This window comes from Puma concolor, chromosome C1 (assembly GCF_028749965.1).
Source record: "Puma concolor isolate L17-30 chromosome C1, mPumCon1.1.hap2, whole genome shotgun sequence".
Classification (NCBI taxonomy): Eukaryota; Metazoa; Chordata; class Mammalia; order Carnivora; family Felidae; genus Puma; species Puma concolor.
The window spans coordinates 125,442,890-125,459,703 of NC_141674.1; the positions used below are offsets into that span (position 1 = coordinate 125,442,890).

Consider the following 16,814-nt stretch of genomic DNA (forward strand, 5'->3'; position numbering starts at 1 on the left):
ATCTAAAGCTGCCTCTCTCTGATGTGGGCATCCATAACATCATTCCTGGTGCAAAAATCAAGCAAGCAATCCCCAACTTTACCCATTCATTTATGATGACACAAAGTACACTGATAATGCTCAATGCATTTCAAAATATAATCTGTGTTCAGCTCTATGGCCTGAGAAAGCAGATTCCTTAAGAAACACAGGAAAGGAGGAAAAGAGAACAAAGATATCTGGGATGTCTAATATATGCAGGCACTCTGCCGGACCTTTACATAATTTACTTCTTTTAACATTGATGACAAGCCTACAAAGTGGTTAAGGCAAGTATATTCTTCCACCTTTCCTGGAATAGACAGTGTGTGTGTGTGTGTGTGTGTGTGTGTGTGTGTGTGTGTGTGTGTATGTATATAGATACATATATATATACACATATATCCCACAAATAAAACAAATGAAAGCTGTAGAATAGAGAAGTGAAGGGCTGGAGCTCACAACGCAGACAGTTGTAGAATTACAAAACATCCTGCGAGCTCATGTCCTATCTAGCACCCTAATTGTCTTTTCAATACCCTGCACTCATGAGAATCACTTGACACTCACACCTCCTACCACCGCCACCCCCCGCCCCTTTCATCACACTGACCCCTCAAGTGGAAGCAATATGGACATGTGATGTCTGAGGTGCACAAGCCCTGGGTTGGAACTCTATTTCTGTGTTTTCAAGCTTTGTGCCATTGGGAAGGTCATATAAGTTCCTAGTCTCAGTTTCTTTATCTATCAAATGAGGATATAGGGCAAAGCCATGTGTACTACAGTGAGAGAAAAAGGGCAAAATACATGCAAAAATGGCTTAAGATTATAAATTCAGATATGATTTGATACTATCACAAAATCCCTCCCAGACATGTTCTACCAGCTCCTCTACCACGTGAACCTCATAGTGACAGAAAATGCTTGACTTGAGCATGTTCTTTAGAAGAGCAACCATTAATTCCATTAATTCATAGAGTGGCAGAGAGCTAGACAGACATCTATCGTATTCATGGCTCCACTGCAAAAGCCTGACAAAGATATCCCTACAACTTTTAGATGACAAGCAGGACTCTGATAGTTGGTTTCTAAAAATGGTCCACCAATAAGTCATACTTCTAGGTATTCATGCCCTGGTTTAGGCCCCTCTCTCACTGAAAATACATTGGTCTTGTGAATCACTATAACCTATAGAACATAGCAGAAGTAACATCCTGCCACTTCCAGGATTTAGCCGTAAGGAAGTCTAGAAGCTCTTATTTTTGCCCTGGGTCAGTATATAAGAAATCCTCCTGGAGCGCTGAGATGGAAAAATAACATGAATCACATGGAGATCTAGAAGTTTTTATTTTTTCCCTGAGTCACCACATAAGAAGTTCTGCTAGAGAGACAGGATGGAAAAATCACATGGAATGAGACCAATCCACCCATATCTGCAAGCCAGCTGAGCCCAGCCTTCTAGTCATCCCCAACAAAGCACCAGACATGTGGGTGAGCCATCGTCAGTCCAGCCTCAAGGTGATTACAGCCCCGGCCAATAACATGAGGAACAGAAGAAATACCCAGCTAAGCCTAATCAACTTTCAGACCTGTATGAGGGAGTACAATAGTAATTGTTTTAAACCCTAAGTTTGGAGGTTCCTTATTATGGAGTAATAGATAAAAATAACAATGAAGAGGATGGAGAGAGCTATCACCATTTGCACATTCACTATATGCCTCACCATCTACATACATCATCTAAATTAATATTCACTACCATAGTGTAAGAAGGGCATTAAGACACCAATTTACACATGACATTGGGTGAGGTTGAACTCTCCAAGGCCAGGTAGAGATGGATTTGAAATCAGTTGTGATTGCTGAGCCCATTTTCTCAGGAACTGTGTTAACATTTCTCACTAAACATGTCACATAATTGTTGGTCTCTGTTAAAGAGGGAGAGTATTGGGTTAAACAAACAAACAAACAAAAAGGTTGTTAATTATTAGACATCTATTTTAAATAATATAAATGGAAGCCATGTGTTACAAGGAAAATAGCTTTCAACTAGGAGTCTGGAAACTTGAAATCACTAGCTGTGGGAAATTGAACAAGCAATTCAATTACCGAAAAAAGTTTCCTTTTATAAAAGATGAAAATAATAAAATGTTTTCTTAGATTTTTGTGGGTGCTATGGGATCAAAATGAAATAATGAGTATGAGGGACTTAGGCAAAGAAAAAAAAAGTTTTCTAGAAATGTGAAGAATTGTTGCTGAATTAACCTGAGCTGTCAAGCACTTCACAGTTATCCCAGAAGTTCTCAGTTCCACTATTTGTATTTTCTTGCTTTCTTTAGGGATGAATGTTCACATAAATACTGGTCTGTTTTCAGAGCTTTGAAACACATCGTTTTTTGTTTTTTTTTTTCAAATGGGAAATAAACTCAAAGACAACTATTTAATACATTACTTATTAACATTTTTGGAAGCAAAGCTAAAAAGCAGAAATCCTTGGGCTTCTAGTGAATGGCTATATTCCCCATTCCTTTAATCCATTGATTTATTTGAGTTTTGTCCCTCGGGGAAAACTAAGGTGTAAGCAATGGCTTTAGGGAATGTGTGTCCAGAATACTCATAGTCCTAACATAGGGTGAAGGAAGGTCTAGTGATACTGGATACCAGAAATTAGTACAAAATATAGCATGGCTATGTTGACTGGCAAAAAGTGAATATTTGGACTTACCTGTTCTTTCAAATGAAATGAGATATAAAAATCCTCATAAAAACAGGCCCTTTGCCCTTTGGGCAGTCAGTGGCACCCAAGAGCACTAAGAGTCCTCTGAACTATCCATTTACCATTTTTTTTAAGTTTATTTATTTTGAGGGAAAGAGAAAGAACATGAGTGGGGGAGGGGCAGAGAGAGAGAGAGAGAGAGAGAGAGAGAGAGAGAGAGAGAATATCCCAAGCAGGCTCTGTGCTGTGCTGGCAGCACAGAGCCAGATGCAGGGCTGAAATTCACAAACCGTGAGATCATGACCCAAGCCAAATCAAGAGTCAGATGTTTAACTAATTAAGCCACACAGGTACCCAGAGCTTTTGTTTTGGAAAGCAGATGGTGTCACTGGTAGTCTCACCCATTTTTTTTTTTTTTTTTTTGTATTGGAAGAAAAATCTAATACCAAAATAAGATAATCAAGAGTTGTAGTAATGAACAACTTACGTATCAACTCCTAAGTAAAACATGACAGTGGTAAGGAACATGATTTTTATTAAAGGTTCAGTCAGTTGAGCATCCGACTTCGGCACAGGTCAAGATCTCGCAGTTTGTGGGTTCGAGCCCTGCGTTGGGCTCTGTGCTGACAGCTCAGAGCCTGGAGCCTGCTTCGGATTCTGTGTCCCCCTCTCTCTCTCTCTCTCTGCCCCTCCCTCACTTGCACTCTCTCTCTCTCTCTCTCTCTCTCTCTCTATCTCTCTCTCTCTCTTTCAAAAGTAAATTAACGTTTAAAATTTTTTTAAATAAAAAAATAAAAATAAAATTATATTCTTCCCCAAACCCCAAAGCATATACATTTCTATTATATGAATAAACTAAATATTGTGGTTTCTATTTAAAAGTAGAAGGAACAATGGGTATATTAAGACTATATAAAACATTCAGTCTAATGCCCTATTAAAAACTTTCAAACAAACTAAGGGTGAAGTTAGAAATATAGTTTGATCTATTTGGTTTTAATTTTTTTTTTTTTTTGCAACGTTTTTATTTATTTTTGGGACAGAGAGAGACAGAGCATGAATGGGGGAGGGGCAGAGAGAGGGAGACACAGAATCGGAAACAGGCTCCAGGCTCTGAGCCATCAGCCCAGAGCCTGACGCGGGGCTCGAACCCACGGACCACGAGATCGTGACCTGGCTGAAGTCGGACGCTTAACCGACTGCGCCACCCAGGCGCCCCTGATCTATTTGGTTTTAGAGGTGTGATTTAGTCTGTGGGAAATGGTACTCATCTGTATATTAACATAATATGTAAGATACATGTGTATGTTTATACTTATGTGATATTCTCTCTTGTTCATTGAACAAAATGGAAACTCTTCTTACACTTAATTTTGTAAAAATAGAAACTATTAGAAGGAGCTAATTAAATCCTTCATTAAAATTAAGAACCCCATTAGGAAAAGTTGTGCCCACAAAACAACTATTGTACAGTGATTATGGTCGATTTGGCATGTCTTTGTTCCAACCTTCTTAAAATGCTGTTACAATTGCTTTTTTGTTATAAACATTAATAATACACTGTTCACGTTTGCTTTTATTTTTATCAAGTAACATGTATAACACTCTGAAAAATACTCTTAAATTTATGTGTCAAAAGACAAGGTCAAGGGGCGCCTGGGTGGCTCAGTCGGTTAAGCGTCCGACTTCAGCTCAGGTCAGGATCTCGCGGTCCGTGAGTTCGAGCCCCGCGTCGGGCTCTGGGCTGCCGGCCCCGGAGCCTGGAGGCTGCTTCCGATTCTGTGTCTCCCTCTCTCTCTGCCCCTCCCCCATTCATGCTTTGTCTCTCTCTGTCTCAAAAATAAATGTTAAAAAAAAGAAAAAAAAAAAAAAGACAAGGTCAACATTCTTTTTTTTTAATTTTTTAAAAATGTTTATTCACTTATTTTGAGACAGAGAGAGAGAGAGAGGGAGGGAGGGAGGGAGGGAGGGAGAGAGAAAACAAGCAAGCAAGCAGGGGAGGGACAGAGAGAGAGGAAGAGACAGAGAATCCTAAACAGACTCCAGCACGTTGTCAACACAGAGCTGACAAGGGGCTCAATCCCATGAAACATGAGATCATGACCTGAGTGGAAATCAAGAGTTGGATTCCTAACCGACCGAGCCACCAAGGCACCCCTGCAAAGCCAATGTTCTTAAAAGCACATTCAACTGTGGAAACAACAACAACAACAAAAAAAAACACGAAAATCTTGAGTGTGTGGTAACTTCTAACTAGAAAATAAATATGGCTACATGAACCATTAGAGATCATTGTTTTGCATTCATTATCATTCTACAATTAATGAAAAAAACATTCTACTGTTTAAAAAAAATCCCTGTCTAGATTTAGCACACTAGGGGCCATGGACAACTGTGCCCAGACAGGGAACTCCTTCTAAGCTGTGCCCCTCACCTCCCATTTCCTTCATCTGCCACACCTTATCTCTTAGATTCACAGGGCGATAGCAGGCCATTTTATGCTAACTAAACAAACAACAACAATAGCTGGACACATCATAATAATTCCTTCACAGCCAACAGTCTGTAACACACTTAGGAAGAATATACAATCACTACTCAGGAAAGGAAAGGAGGATTTTTGCAATTATGCAGTGAATTTAGCCAATGAAGACAGCCAAATGAAGAATTCAGCCAAATGAAGAATTCAGGGACCAACATGACCTTCTTTAGCCTCAAGGAGTCACCATGCTCAGTGACACTGGTGCATCTACACAGTGTAAGTTAATTTAACAATAAGACACCAATGGGCAGAGATCCATCCAGGAAGAAGCAGAGAGAAATACAATTCAGGGTTTTCAAGGCCATGAGAAGTACAAATAAGCAATATAACTGGAGAATCACAAGGATTCAGACACTTTACAGAATTCCACACAACAAAAGAAAAATACTCAGAAATGTTCACACTAATAATGGCAAGTACTCTGAATCATTTGCAAGCTTCCAAACACACGAACAGGGTTATAATAGGTGTAGGAATGGAAAGAAGTAAATGCAGAGAATAAATGAGTTATTAAGCATTTAAATGCATTTATATTCATAAATATGTAAGAAAACTGGGAAACTTATCATAACCAATTATTCCGATGAACAATTCTAGAGAAAAAGCAGTGAAGCTTCTCATTTAATACCACTGCATTATACTACTACCTATTTTGGAAAAGGAGTGTTAAGAACATTTCTCAAAGGCAGAAAATAGTCACAGAAAAAGAAAAAATCATTATTTTGTGTATTCTTAGGTGAACAGCCAAAAGCCAGAAGCATAACTCCCGTGCACAGATTAAATAGAATGTGAAGACTAACCCTCAGAGACCAAACAGACAAATGATGGGACTCAACACCATGCAGTGACATCTCTGTATCTCTAGGGATGAATAAACTCAGGAGAGCTGACAACAAAATCTGCATGACTTCTGTGTGGTGTCCACTGTCATTTCTGATAAAGCTCCCCACGATGAAGAAAAACAATAAAAGTAGCCTTGAGCCAGACAAAGAACTAGATTCCCAACAGTGGGGTGCAGGGTCTCTTCCCTGTGCTGCAGAGAACCCCTTGGTACACAGAAGCCACTTCCTTCCAGAGGGAGATGTGATGACTGCATGGAGACATTTATGGCAGTATTACACCTGATGTGAGGCTTAAAATAGCAGGGCCATGCTTTAGTCATATTCTCTTGAGGAAACATTTGGACTATAGAACATCCCTCCAAAAAAGGTGCATGTCTACAAAGTTTAGAGTAAGTTCAGGTGTGTGTCTCAAGTTCAGAGTACATCTGGAGTACTTCACTGCTCTTGAGTGTCAAATAAGATACTAGAAATTCAGAAATCCAGAGAGAGTTTGCTACATAAGATTCCTAATGCAAAAGAATCTTAAAGTTTAGAGCCATTTTTCGTTCTCACACCTTGGCAGCTCTTTTTTTTTCTGGTCATTCAAAAAAGAGTAGGGGTTCTCACACTCCAGTAATTCATGAAATCTACCTTCCTTCCCATTCTCAGGTTGTCCCCTAACCCAGTCCTCTGTATTGCTTGATACAGTCACTCTCCTAATAGCCCTGTGCTCTCCAGTCACATCCCAATTTACACCATTTTCAGGCTCATTTTCCTAACTTTTCACCCAGATAGCCTGTAATTCAAAATTATCAATGGCCTCCAATAGCATTTCCCAAAGTAAGATCCACAGATATCTGCCCTCCCAAGATGTTCTATTACAAATGAATTCAGTGATTAATAATATTCATGGGGAAAAGGGCACCTGGATGGCTCAGTCAGTTAAGCGTCTGACTCTTGATCTTAGCTCAGGTCTTGATCTCAGGGTCTTGAGTTCAAGCCCTGCATTGGGTCCCATGCTAGGTGTGGAGCCTACAGGAAGGAAGGAAGGAAGGAAGGAAGGAAGGAAGGAAGGAAGGAAGGAAGGAAGGAAGGAAGGAAGGGGGAGGGAGAAAGAAAGAAAGAAAGAAAGAAAGAAAGAAAGAAAGAAAGAAAGAAAGAAAGAAAGAAAGAGAGAAAGGGAGAAAGGGAGAAAGGGAGAAAGAAAAGAAAAGAAAAGAAAAGAAAAGAAAAGAAAAGAAAATTGGGGCAATGCTTAGAGATTAATAATGCAGATTAGCATATTAAAGCCTCTGAGAAACTCTGTAGGAGAGAAAATTTTTTTAACTTTTTCTCAGCTTTTCCTACCTTCAACCACAGGGTTGTGTTTTGACTTACACACCTACATCCAGCAGAACTACCACCTTTGGAAGATGGGCTTTGGGAAATGTTAGCCCAGAGGATAAAGTTGATATTGCTTAGCATGCATGCACTGACCCATATTAATGGGTTCCTGATGCACCTCTCCACCTGCTCCCACCTGTCTTCGGGGGCTGCTCAAGTGCCCTCCTGAGAGTCTGAGTGGAAGTCACCTACCTCCTGGCTCGCTCTTTCTCCCTGTTTCCTCATATCCAAGCCCACTGGGGTCAGCTTACATTCTCTTTCCCCCCAGGAGGCCTCTGTCCTAGAAGTCTCAACCACCCCTGCCCTCACTCGTTGCTTCATCTTCCAACTACTTTTACACATATTTCCTTTTTCTATTTCACATGGCGGGGGAGCGGGGGGCGGGGGGAAGGTGGGGAGAGGTTTGGTGCCTTTGAGGATATGTCATACTCCACCTGGATAGTATACTCCTTGCAGGCATTTGTATCTTTTTTTTCTAATGTTTATTTATTTATTTTGTCACAGAGAGAGAGAGAGAGAGAGAGAGAGAGAGAGAGAGAGAGAGAGAATGGGTATGAACACGCATGGGGGAGGGGCATAGAGAGAGGAGAGAGAGGGAGAGAGAGGAGAGAGAGAATCCCAAGCAGGCTCTGCAACTCCAGCACAGAACCCAATGTGGTGCTAGAACCCAGGAACTCTGAGATCATGACCTGAGCCAAAACCAAGAGCTGGGACATTTAACCAACTGAGCCACCCAGGCACCCCAGGCAGGCATTTGAATCTCTATAACTAGTTCTATAACTGCCTTATATCTAATTGCATTTTATGATGATTTACTATGAATCCATAAAACCCGGGACAAGATCTTGTGCAGTGCAAGTGATCAATAAATATCTTCTTTTTTTTTTTTTTTTAATTTTTTTTTTAATTTTTTTTTAACGTTTATTTATTTTTGAGACAGAGAGAGACAGAGCATGAACAGGGGAGGGGCAGAGAGAGAGGGAGACACAGAATCCGAAACAGGCTCCAGGCTCTGAGCTGTCAGCACAGAGCCCGATGCGGGGCTCAAACTCACGGACTGTGAGATCATGACCTGAGCTGAAGTCGGACGCTTAACCAACTGAGCCACCCAGGTGCCCCTAAATATCTTCTTTTAATGTGTGTTTATTTTTGAGAGAGACAGAGACAGATTGTGAGTGGGGGAGGGGCAGAGAGAGAGGGAGACACAGAATCCGAGGCAGGATCCAGGCTCTGAGCTGTCAGCACAGAGCTGAGCAAAGAGCCCAATGCAGGGCTTGAACTCATGGACTGTGAGATCATGACCTGAGCCAAGTCAGATGCTTAACTGACTGAGCCACCCAGATGCCCCAGAATAAATATCTTTTAATGAAAATAAAGTGGATTTCTCCAAATATTTCAGTACAGAAAGAGGAAGAAGGAGACTATGTCAAGTCAGAATGAAACTCTCAGAGCGACTGAAATTTAGCAGAGTGGGTGAAGGAAGTTCACAAAGCAGCATGAGAATTCCAAAATTTCAACAAAATCATCACCAGTGCTGAAATGTCTAAGGAGAAACCACAGACCTGAGGTCATGTTCACCAAACTCTAAAGGGGACTGTCCTATACAAAAGATATGTTCCCTAATCTGGTCTTAAGGAGACATGATGATTTTCAGGAGGAGAAGAAAACATCCCAAATCAGATATTTTTCTAATTCCTAATACAGTAAATTGCTGTTTCCTTCCTTCTTTCTTTTCCGCCTGCCCTCTACTCAACACATTTATTGAACACCTGCTAGGCATTCAGCACTGAGCAAAAAAAAATATCTGGAAATGTCCCAGGGAAAATCAGAACAAACTATGAGGTACAGAAGAACAAAGGCGCCTACCTTGTGAAAGTCTTAGTGAAATGCAAGTACATTGTAAAACAGTGCATAAGACAACAAGGATGAGATAGCCTGAAATACTATCTTAAAGCTGACAAAAGCAGGAAGTGTGCAGAATCATGCCATTTCAAAGTTGCATGTTTCTTTTGTTTATTTGCTTCTTTTGAGAACTAATAACTTTCTGTCTCTAACTGTTGCAAATTAGAATAATGGGCCCTGGTCATAGTCACTCTATGTCCAACATGTTGCCTGACACATGGTGGGCACTTAGCAACAGTCTGATGAGTCACTTACTGGACAAGAAAATGAATAAGGCAGGAAACAAGTCCTTCCAGCTATGTGTAGAAATGCTGCATTTGACTGAAAATTTTGGTGCTGTACATCCTTTAAATCAGAACACAGTGGATGGTGAGCTGTAAAGAACAATCTATGCCTTCTTGGGTTAAACAAGTTTCCTTTAAAAATACCATTCTGAGAGATTAAAATTCAGATGCACAACAAAATATTTACATAGCCTACATGATTCCCCGTTAATGTTACGGTAATTTAGGCAAATTTACTATTCCTGAGATAAAACCATCACTCCAGAAATTTGGAAGACATTCTATTTCATACAGTTTTAATAGGAAAAAAAATGAAGAGTGACAGCTGAGTTTGGACATTTGTCACTTGGGAGAAGGTGGGGAAAATGGTACTACAATATTATAATATTAATACATTTAGGTAATTAAAAAACACAAAACAAGAAGTGATTACAAGTGAAAACAAAAGAGGAACAATCTGGGAGAAGTCAAAATGATGTACATCAGGTAAAATGTGTGTTGTGTACTGTTTGTCGATTGTGCCAGTAAGCTGAACTAATTTTACATTTTACGATGCCACCCTTAGCAATCAGCACAAGCACATGCGTGAGTATAAAACTTGGTATGAATTAGAGAACATTTTGGTAGCCTAAATCCCATGCCATTAAAAGAATAATCATAAAATTATTGATGATAAGGTGGTCTTTAGATTAAGGAAAAGCCTTCTAAGAGAAGGAAGATATTTCCCTGAAGGCATTTGCAATGAACATGAACAAAGAACAGAAAAAAGGACAGAGATAAATTCCTCACTGGCTAATTAACAAACCCAATCTTTTCTTTCTTTCACTTCTACAATGCTGTCAACAGAATGTAGAGGATCAAGAGACTGCAGAACCCAAACATGACCCTAGATAATGTAGTTATTAAATAAATCACATTCAACATTTCCAAACAATTCATTCAAAGCATTGGCAAAAACCACCTGAAGTAGGCTTATCTGGTAAGGATAACTCTCCCCTTTGCACCCCATAATATTTTGTTAATAACACCACTCTGGCACTTAAGTTTCTTATAATATAATATCTTTATAATGGAGAAAATAACATCTGTGTCACAGACAGCATGACTGCTTCCTTTAATAAAGAATGTGTCTGACACTCATCAGGGCTTAATAAATGACAGGTGTCTTTATTATGATGCTGTTCCTTCTTATTATGCTGCTATCATTATTATTATTTATCATATCAACCCCTGCTCTCTTGGAACTTGAAAGCAGAAAACGAGACTGTGGTTTTCATTTTTGCATTCCATGCAACCCAGCACAGCACCGTTCTCAGGCATTTGATGACTTAATGTTAACTGAAACTTTCTAGGGTTACCATATGGACTAAATTTTTTGTGCCTGAAAGAGAAAATTGGTCATCAGACTTGTAGAAGGAACTTGCTCCTCCTGAAAGTAGCTGCAATTGCTTTAAACTATAACTTCCCTATAATGGTTGTTCTCTGTGAGGTTCTGGGAGATAGTTCAGAAATGAGCTGAATGTGAAAAAGTCTGACTAGGTCCCAATCAATATGAAAATAACACTAAAAGACCTTAGCAGATAGCATATGCTAACCTTCTGTGCATTAGGGACAGTTCTATGTCCTTGATACATGTTAGATTTTACTCTTAAAAACTTACAAATGTATATGTTTGTTTTTTTTTTTTTTCATGTTTTACAGGTAAAGAAACTGAGGTCATTTAGAGAGATTATAATTTTGGCCCAAATCACATCAATAGTAAATGCTATGGGAGTGTGACCCCAGATCTGTAAGACTCCCAAGTTTGAACCCTTAACCACTGAAACATACAATTTTAGTAACACTCTAAGTTCACAATCCATTTACAAGCCACAAACTTACCTCCACAGGAAGTGCTATGACTTCTTTCCAACATCTTCCCACACAGCATAAACTGATTCGTTTCCCTCCCTTTTCCTCAACTCTCGTACCTGAGTTACCTGAGAATCTAGTTACTGGCATCTTCCTTAATGAACTTTGTAGGTTACATTCTCGAAAGCAGTGTGAAACGGCCATGCCCTGAGAAGAGCAACAAATTTGTAAGAGCCAACCTGCTGACCGAGAAGTCTGAGCAGAAGGGGGCATGTGCAAACAGAGTTTACATAGGTGGAAGAATAGAATATCCAGGAGGCAACTGCAGTCAGAGACAGCAGCCCTTCAGCACTACTTCACTGCAGCAAGAAGGCCTTTCAAACACCCGCGTTCTGCGCCCTTCAAACTATACCTGCAAGAACTCCACAGGACAAAACCATCAGATATTTGAAAAGAAGATGCCTGTTGGCCAGGCATGAAATGCACAGTTCTGCAGAAAAACAAACAAACAAACAAACAAAACAAAACAAAACAAAAACTAGGGGGGCTTGGAGCACAGACCCTATTCTCTAAAAGCGCTCCCCAGAAAATACCTATTGAATGAATGGATGAATGAATGAATGAATGAATGATGGGCCCTACATTAGAGAGTTGTGGGGAAGACTGATGACCCTGAACCAGGCTGACATTAACCATCATCACCACAGTGCCAAAATCTCTGTTCTGTTCACACCTCTCGCATTAAACAGGGAAATGTGAGCAGTATGCCTGAGGTTGGGATCCACTGCACCTCCCTCTTGACTTCATCATTTTGAAACCTGAAGCTGCTGAAGTCTGTCAGAGAGCGCCAATTAGGTCCATCTAATTTCCCAAACATACGTATATTTGTTATGTGTTTTTCATTGACATACAAGTTCTAAACTAAACTGTAAACAAAAATGTTATAATTTCTAAGAATGAAAATAATATATGGCAATGCCAAATACAGAGTAATGGGCTTTGGTAAACAAATTCTCCAGCAAAAAACCTAAGGAGAAAAAAAGGACACTCACAAAACCTACCCATCTAAAAGTTCCCACAAAGCCACATGGTACTAAACAGTAAAAAGCTACTTTGGTCATCTCCATTTCTTCCTAGTAACAGACCTTGCCCTGTGATTACCTCCTTGGCTTATCGGTTAATCTGGTCATACCCACAGCCAGCCTCTGGCCATAATAAGCTCTCAATGATATACTACCTTGCTTGCAAAACTTTGAAGAAAACGTTTCAAAATGACAAGGATGAGTATTATCAAGATGTTTGAAGTGCCAACCAAATTTTATAACTATCAGCCAGCATCCTAAAAATCATTTTTGGCGAAAAGTCATGAATGATATTCACAGCCCCGAAGTGAGAAAAGGCTTCCGTCCATGCTTAAAGAGGAGATGAGAAAATGAACACATCTACATGAAGCCTTCATAAGCATTCTCCCTGCAGATGATAAAAAAGCAACACTGCCACTTATCCACCTGAGATATCCCCAGTTCTCAAAATAATGGGTAAAAATAATCAAAACCTTAATTGTCTTCATATGGCTCAGACAAGGCACATAAACTCTTTTATGCTCCCAGCACAGAAAATTGCTTCATTTCTAGAGTAAATATATACTAGAAACTTGCGGATATCTCAAGAATGCCTTGTAGCTAAAGAAAGTAACATCACTGCCTACTCATTTGGCTTAATTTGCTAGTCTCTCAGCAACTTCATGCTTACGCTTCCAACCCCTTTTAGATCCTAGGATGAGGCAACAGTCCAGAACCCTGGAAAGTTGCCGTCTCCAGCAGCCAGCAGTTTACTGAGCCACCATGGTCCCAGGATGGACTTTCTTCCCAGGATGCCTTCCTGGGAATGTGCATGTCCCATGCATTCCACTTATCTTCTCTAAGCTACATTCCAGTAACTAAGCTTCATAAGCTTCTTCTGAATTGTTTATTCTGTGTTCTAAAGCTCCATCCGCTGTTGAGATGATTTGCAAGATTCCTTTTCTTTTTTGTTAAGCAGGATTGGTGAGTATTACCAGGCCTTTAGGTGGAATCACCGCTATTTAAAATTCCTGCTGCCGAGATTAAAGGAGATAAAGCCTGTGAAAGCCTTTTGTAAACTGTAAAGTCCTGCTCATATGTAGTGTGCTGTTATAATATTAGCCATAATAGCAATAACCCCAATCCAGTTGTAACACAGGCTTTAAAATGATAATAGGCATTTGGGTCTTGTCTTTGCTGCATTCCCAACAGGGGCCTACACTGGTGCCCAGCAAGGGGAAGCCTCTCGAAGAAAGTTTTGTTTGGATGCATAAACGGATGACTCTAAAACATCACATACTTGTCCAAATTAATGTCCACAGGCAAAACGAAGCTAGGCATGACAATTTAGATAATGAAAATACTTGGCAAAAATACTGTGGTGCTGAAAAGAAATACTGCAGAAAAAGTTCTTCTAAAGATAACTCCTTCAGTAATGAAATCTGGCCCTTTGCAATCAGTATTGGGGAGGGCAGGGCGTGGTGGTACAGGTTGGGGCAGGTATTTCCATTAGCCCTGAAAATTTGCCCTAGTTCAGGATAGCTTACAGGAGGAGGCTGCCATCCCAGAAAAAGCCTAGGGTAATAAGTATGAGGGGGTTAAAAGGAAAAAACAAAACAGAACAAAACCCAAAAGCAGCAAAGTCTATCCCAGCAATGGGCTTATTTTCAGGCTCTTTCCAGGGGTGGAAATGACCGAATTCTCTGTGGGAGAATTTTAGAAGTATTTTAGAAAAGGCTTTTAGATGCATCTGTGCTAATCACTCTGGTCATTGAAGGGTTGATCTATTTTAAGGACCTGTATGCAGGAAAGGGTGTGGGAAAGAGGTGGAGGATGAAAATAGAAAGGAAGATGGTAGTGTCCAGGAACTGGGGACTCATTTATCCTACTCAACTGAAGCCTTGAAAATAAGAAGGGAAACTCTGGAGTAGCAGCTGGTTACTCAGGAAAGCAAAGGCTGGCACCGAATTTAACCCCAGAAGATGAGGATATCCTAACACCCTTTTTATCTAAGGGGCCGGGTGGGGTCTAGAGGAGAGAAGGAAGAGAGCCTGCTACCTGGGCGGTCTGTAGGGCTCCAGCGGTAGGGAGGGCCTCTGCATCAGCGGCTGCTAAGCTCCAGAAAATATCGTATTTCTGCCCATCAATCAGCATTAAGCTGCTTTGGGGGCTGAGCTTTCGGCACTGGTAGTTGCCAGTAGCAACAGGGCACACACTTCTCACTCCTGGCGAGCTGGGGCGGCAGCAGCAAGGGAGGGGGCGGTCAAGGCTACAGGCTGTGAGCTGGGTAGACAGGGTCGGGAATCCCCTGGTGATGCGGGAGGGGGACGGGTGCTAGGTAGAGGCGGGCGTGCCCTGCAGGGGCCAGCCCAGGTAGCGGACCAAGCCACTGGCCTGTGTGGGTGGGAAGTTTTGGGGTTTCTGGTGGCACAGCAATGCCCTTGCCAACCTCAGCAGCCTGCCGTCCCAGCCTGGAAGTGTCTCACTCTGCTGGCATCTGGACAAGAGAGTCAAGGCCGAGAGGGCAGAAGCCAAGCTGGTACTGCTCGTGGGTTGGTTGGGGTTCTAAAGATCCACCCCCTCACCCGCCACCCCTCCACCCTTCAGAAGTCTCTGGAGAATGCCAACGTGGAATTATGTCTGCACGTGTGAGTGTTTTCGTTTGCACTTCCAGCACAAAAGCGAGGCCCCACAGGTGGAAAGGAGGTTGTGCCTGTGTGTGTGTGTGTGTGTGTGTGTGTGTGTGTGTGTGTGTGGTGCTCGGACTGCGTGTGGACCGTGAGATGGCTGAGGCACACGCACGCGGCTCCCACCCGCCGTCCCGCCTAGAGCGTCAGGGGTGTCTGGTCTCAGGCACTTGGGGAAGAGAGCCAGAACGGCGCGCCACCTCCCCGAACTTCTCCCCCTGCCGTTGGGATCCGGTAAGGTGGGAACGAAGGGCAACGGAGAGGGAGGTGGAGGGCAGAGGTAGACCCAGGAGAGCACAGGAGCGGGCACGGATGCAGGCAGCCCTTGGGCACCAATAGGAAGGACGGAGCTGAAAGGCCAGTGGACAGGCCCGGGCTTCGGGCGCAGGGGGCGCGCCTGCGAGGGGCGAGGGCTAGCGTCTCCTTACCTGGCCTGTGCTGGAGCATTTTGCAGCGGGGCGGGGGCGGGGTGGGTGCCACCCTCCCTGGGGGCCGACCCTGCAGTGCTGTCACTTCGGGGGGCAGCCAGGCGTTGGCCGCAGAACCCGGAGTTGACAAACTTGCCAGGTCCGGAGCGCTCAGAGGTGGCCCGGGCCACGCACGCCGCACAGCCCACGGCAGCCGGGACACCGCGCGCTCCCAGGAGCTCTTCCGCTTTGTTGTGTTCCACTGGTCTCCCCGCGCCTGCCTCTGGGTGTCTCTGCGCCCTCCCAGCAATGGGACGTTTCGCCCGCGTTCCGGGAGGCCCCTCGGGTCTGCGTGCCACTTTCCTCCCCGAGGCGCGTTAAAGAGCTGCCCTGGAGCGCCTGGCGGGGCTGCGCAGTGCGCTCCTACCGGGCGGCTCCGGCCCGCAGATTCCCGCCCCCCACCTTCTCCCCCTCCCCGCCCCTCCGCGGCACCCCCATCAGAAGCTGCTTAGGATCGGGCTGTCAAATCCAGCCCATCTGCTGCAATCATAATCAGTCTCAACCGAACGGTTCTGACAAATCTCCGCCTGGAGCCGGAGTTGGGGAAGCCGGTGGGCTAGGGGCGGGGAGGGGAGGAGGGGGCCACAGGGGCGAGGGGGCGACCGGGGCTGAGCTCTGGGAGAGAGGGGCCTAGAGGCTTTCATTGTCTGTCCCAAACAGAGGAACTGAAATGGGAAATGGGGATCCCCAAAGCGAAATACTGTTTTCCTTTCCCAGTTCCTAGTAAGAAAAATCAATCCACCCTGGCAGGCCCTGGCATACCCCACCCCCATCCCAAGCCACTGCCTGCTGTGTCTGGGTGGAACGAATTTCTGCTAATGAACTACACAAACAGGTCCTGTAATCTTATCATCAGGCTGACCCACAGACTGGCAGAGATACCCAAAGTATTGTAATTGGCAGGTAAGAGCTAGAACTAACAGCCATTTGTCTGGAGTCAGAAGTTGATTCTCAAGTACATTTGGAAATAAAGCTTACAGAGGGAGAACCGGCCTGTCAGTGGCAAAGAAGCACAGCCCTTCCAGTCGTGTTGGCATTTCGGGAGATAAAAGGAACATTTGTTCTGGACAAGAAAATACTGA

At 42.9% G+C, this 16,814-nt stretch overlaps 2 protein-coding genes across 12 annotated transcripts in view; one reads left to right on the top strand and one right to left on the bottom strand.

Moving 5' to 3' along the window:
• Positions 1-16,814, bottom strand: part of NCKAP5 (NCK associated protein 5) — a 993,237-nt gene that overhangs the window by 580,063 nt on the left and 396,360 nt on the right. Inside the window, exon 1 of one of the 8 annotated variants that reach the window (XM_086718457.1) lies at positions 15,694-16,116. The exons of the other annotated variants lie outside the window; for them this stretch is intronic. The gene's annotated coding sequence lies outside the window, so the exon portion shown is untranslated. Of the gene's footprint in view, positions 1-15,693; positions 16,117-16,814 lie in introns of those variants that run through there. 8 annotated transcript variants of the gene reach the window in all.
• The window catches only part of LOC147578427 (uncharacterized), a 72,931-nt gene continuing 71,047 nt past the window's right edge, over positions 14,931-16,814 (top strand). For 3 of the 4 annotated variants that reach the window (XR_015255182.1, XM_086718463.1, XM_086718462.1), the window contains exon 1: positions 15,239-15,499. Coding sequence is in view for 2 of the 4 variants with exons in the window: in XM_086718463.1 (XP_086574589.1) it covers positions 15,362-15,499 (138 nt within the window). In the remaining 2 variants the exon portion in view is untranslated. The other variant, XR_015255183.1, reaches the window with a different exon arrangement.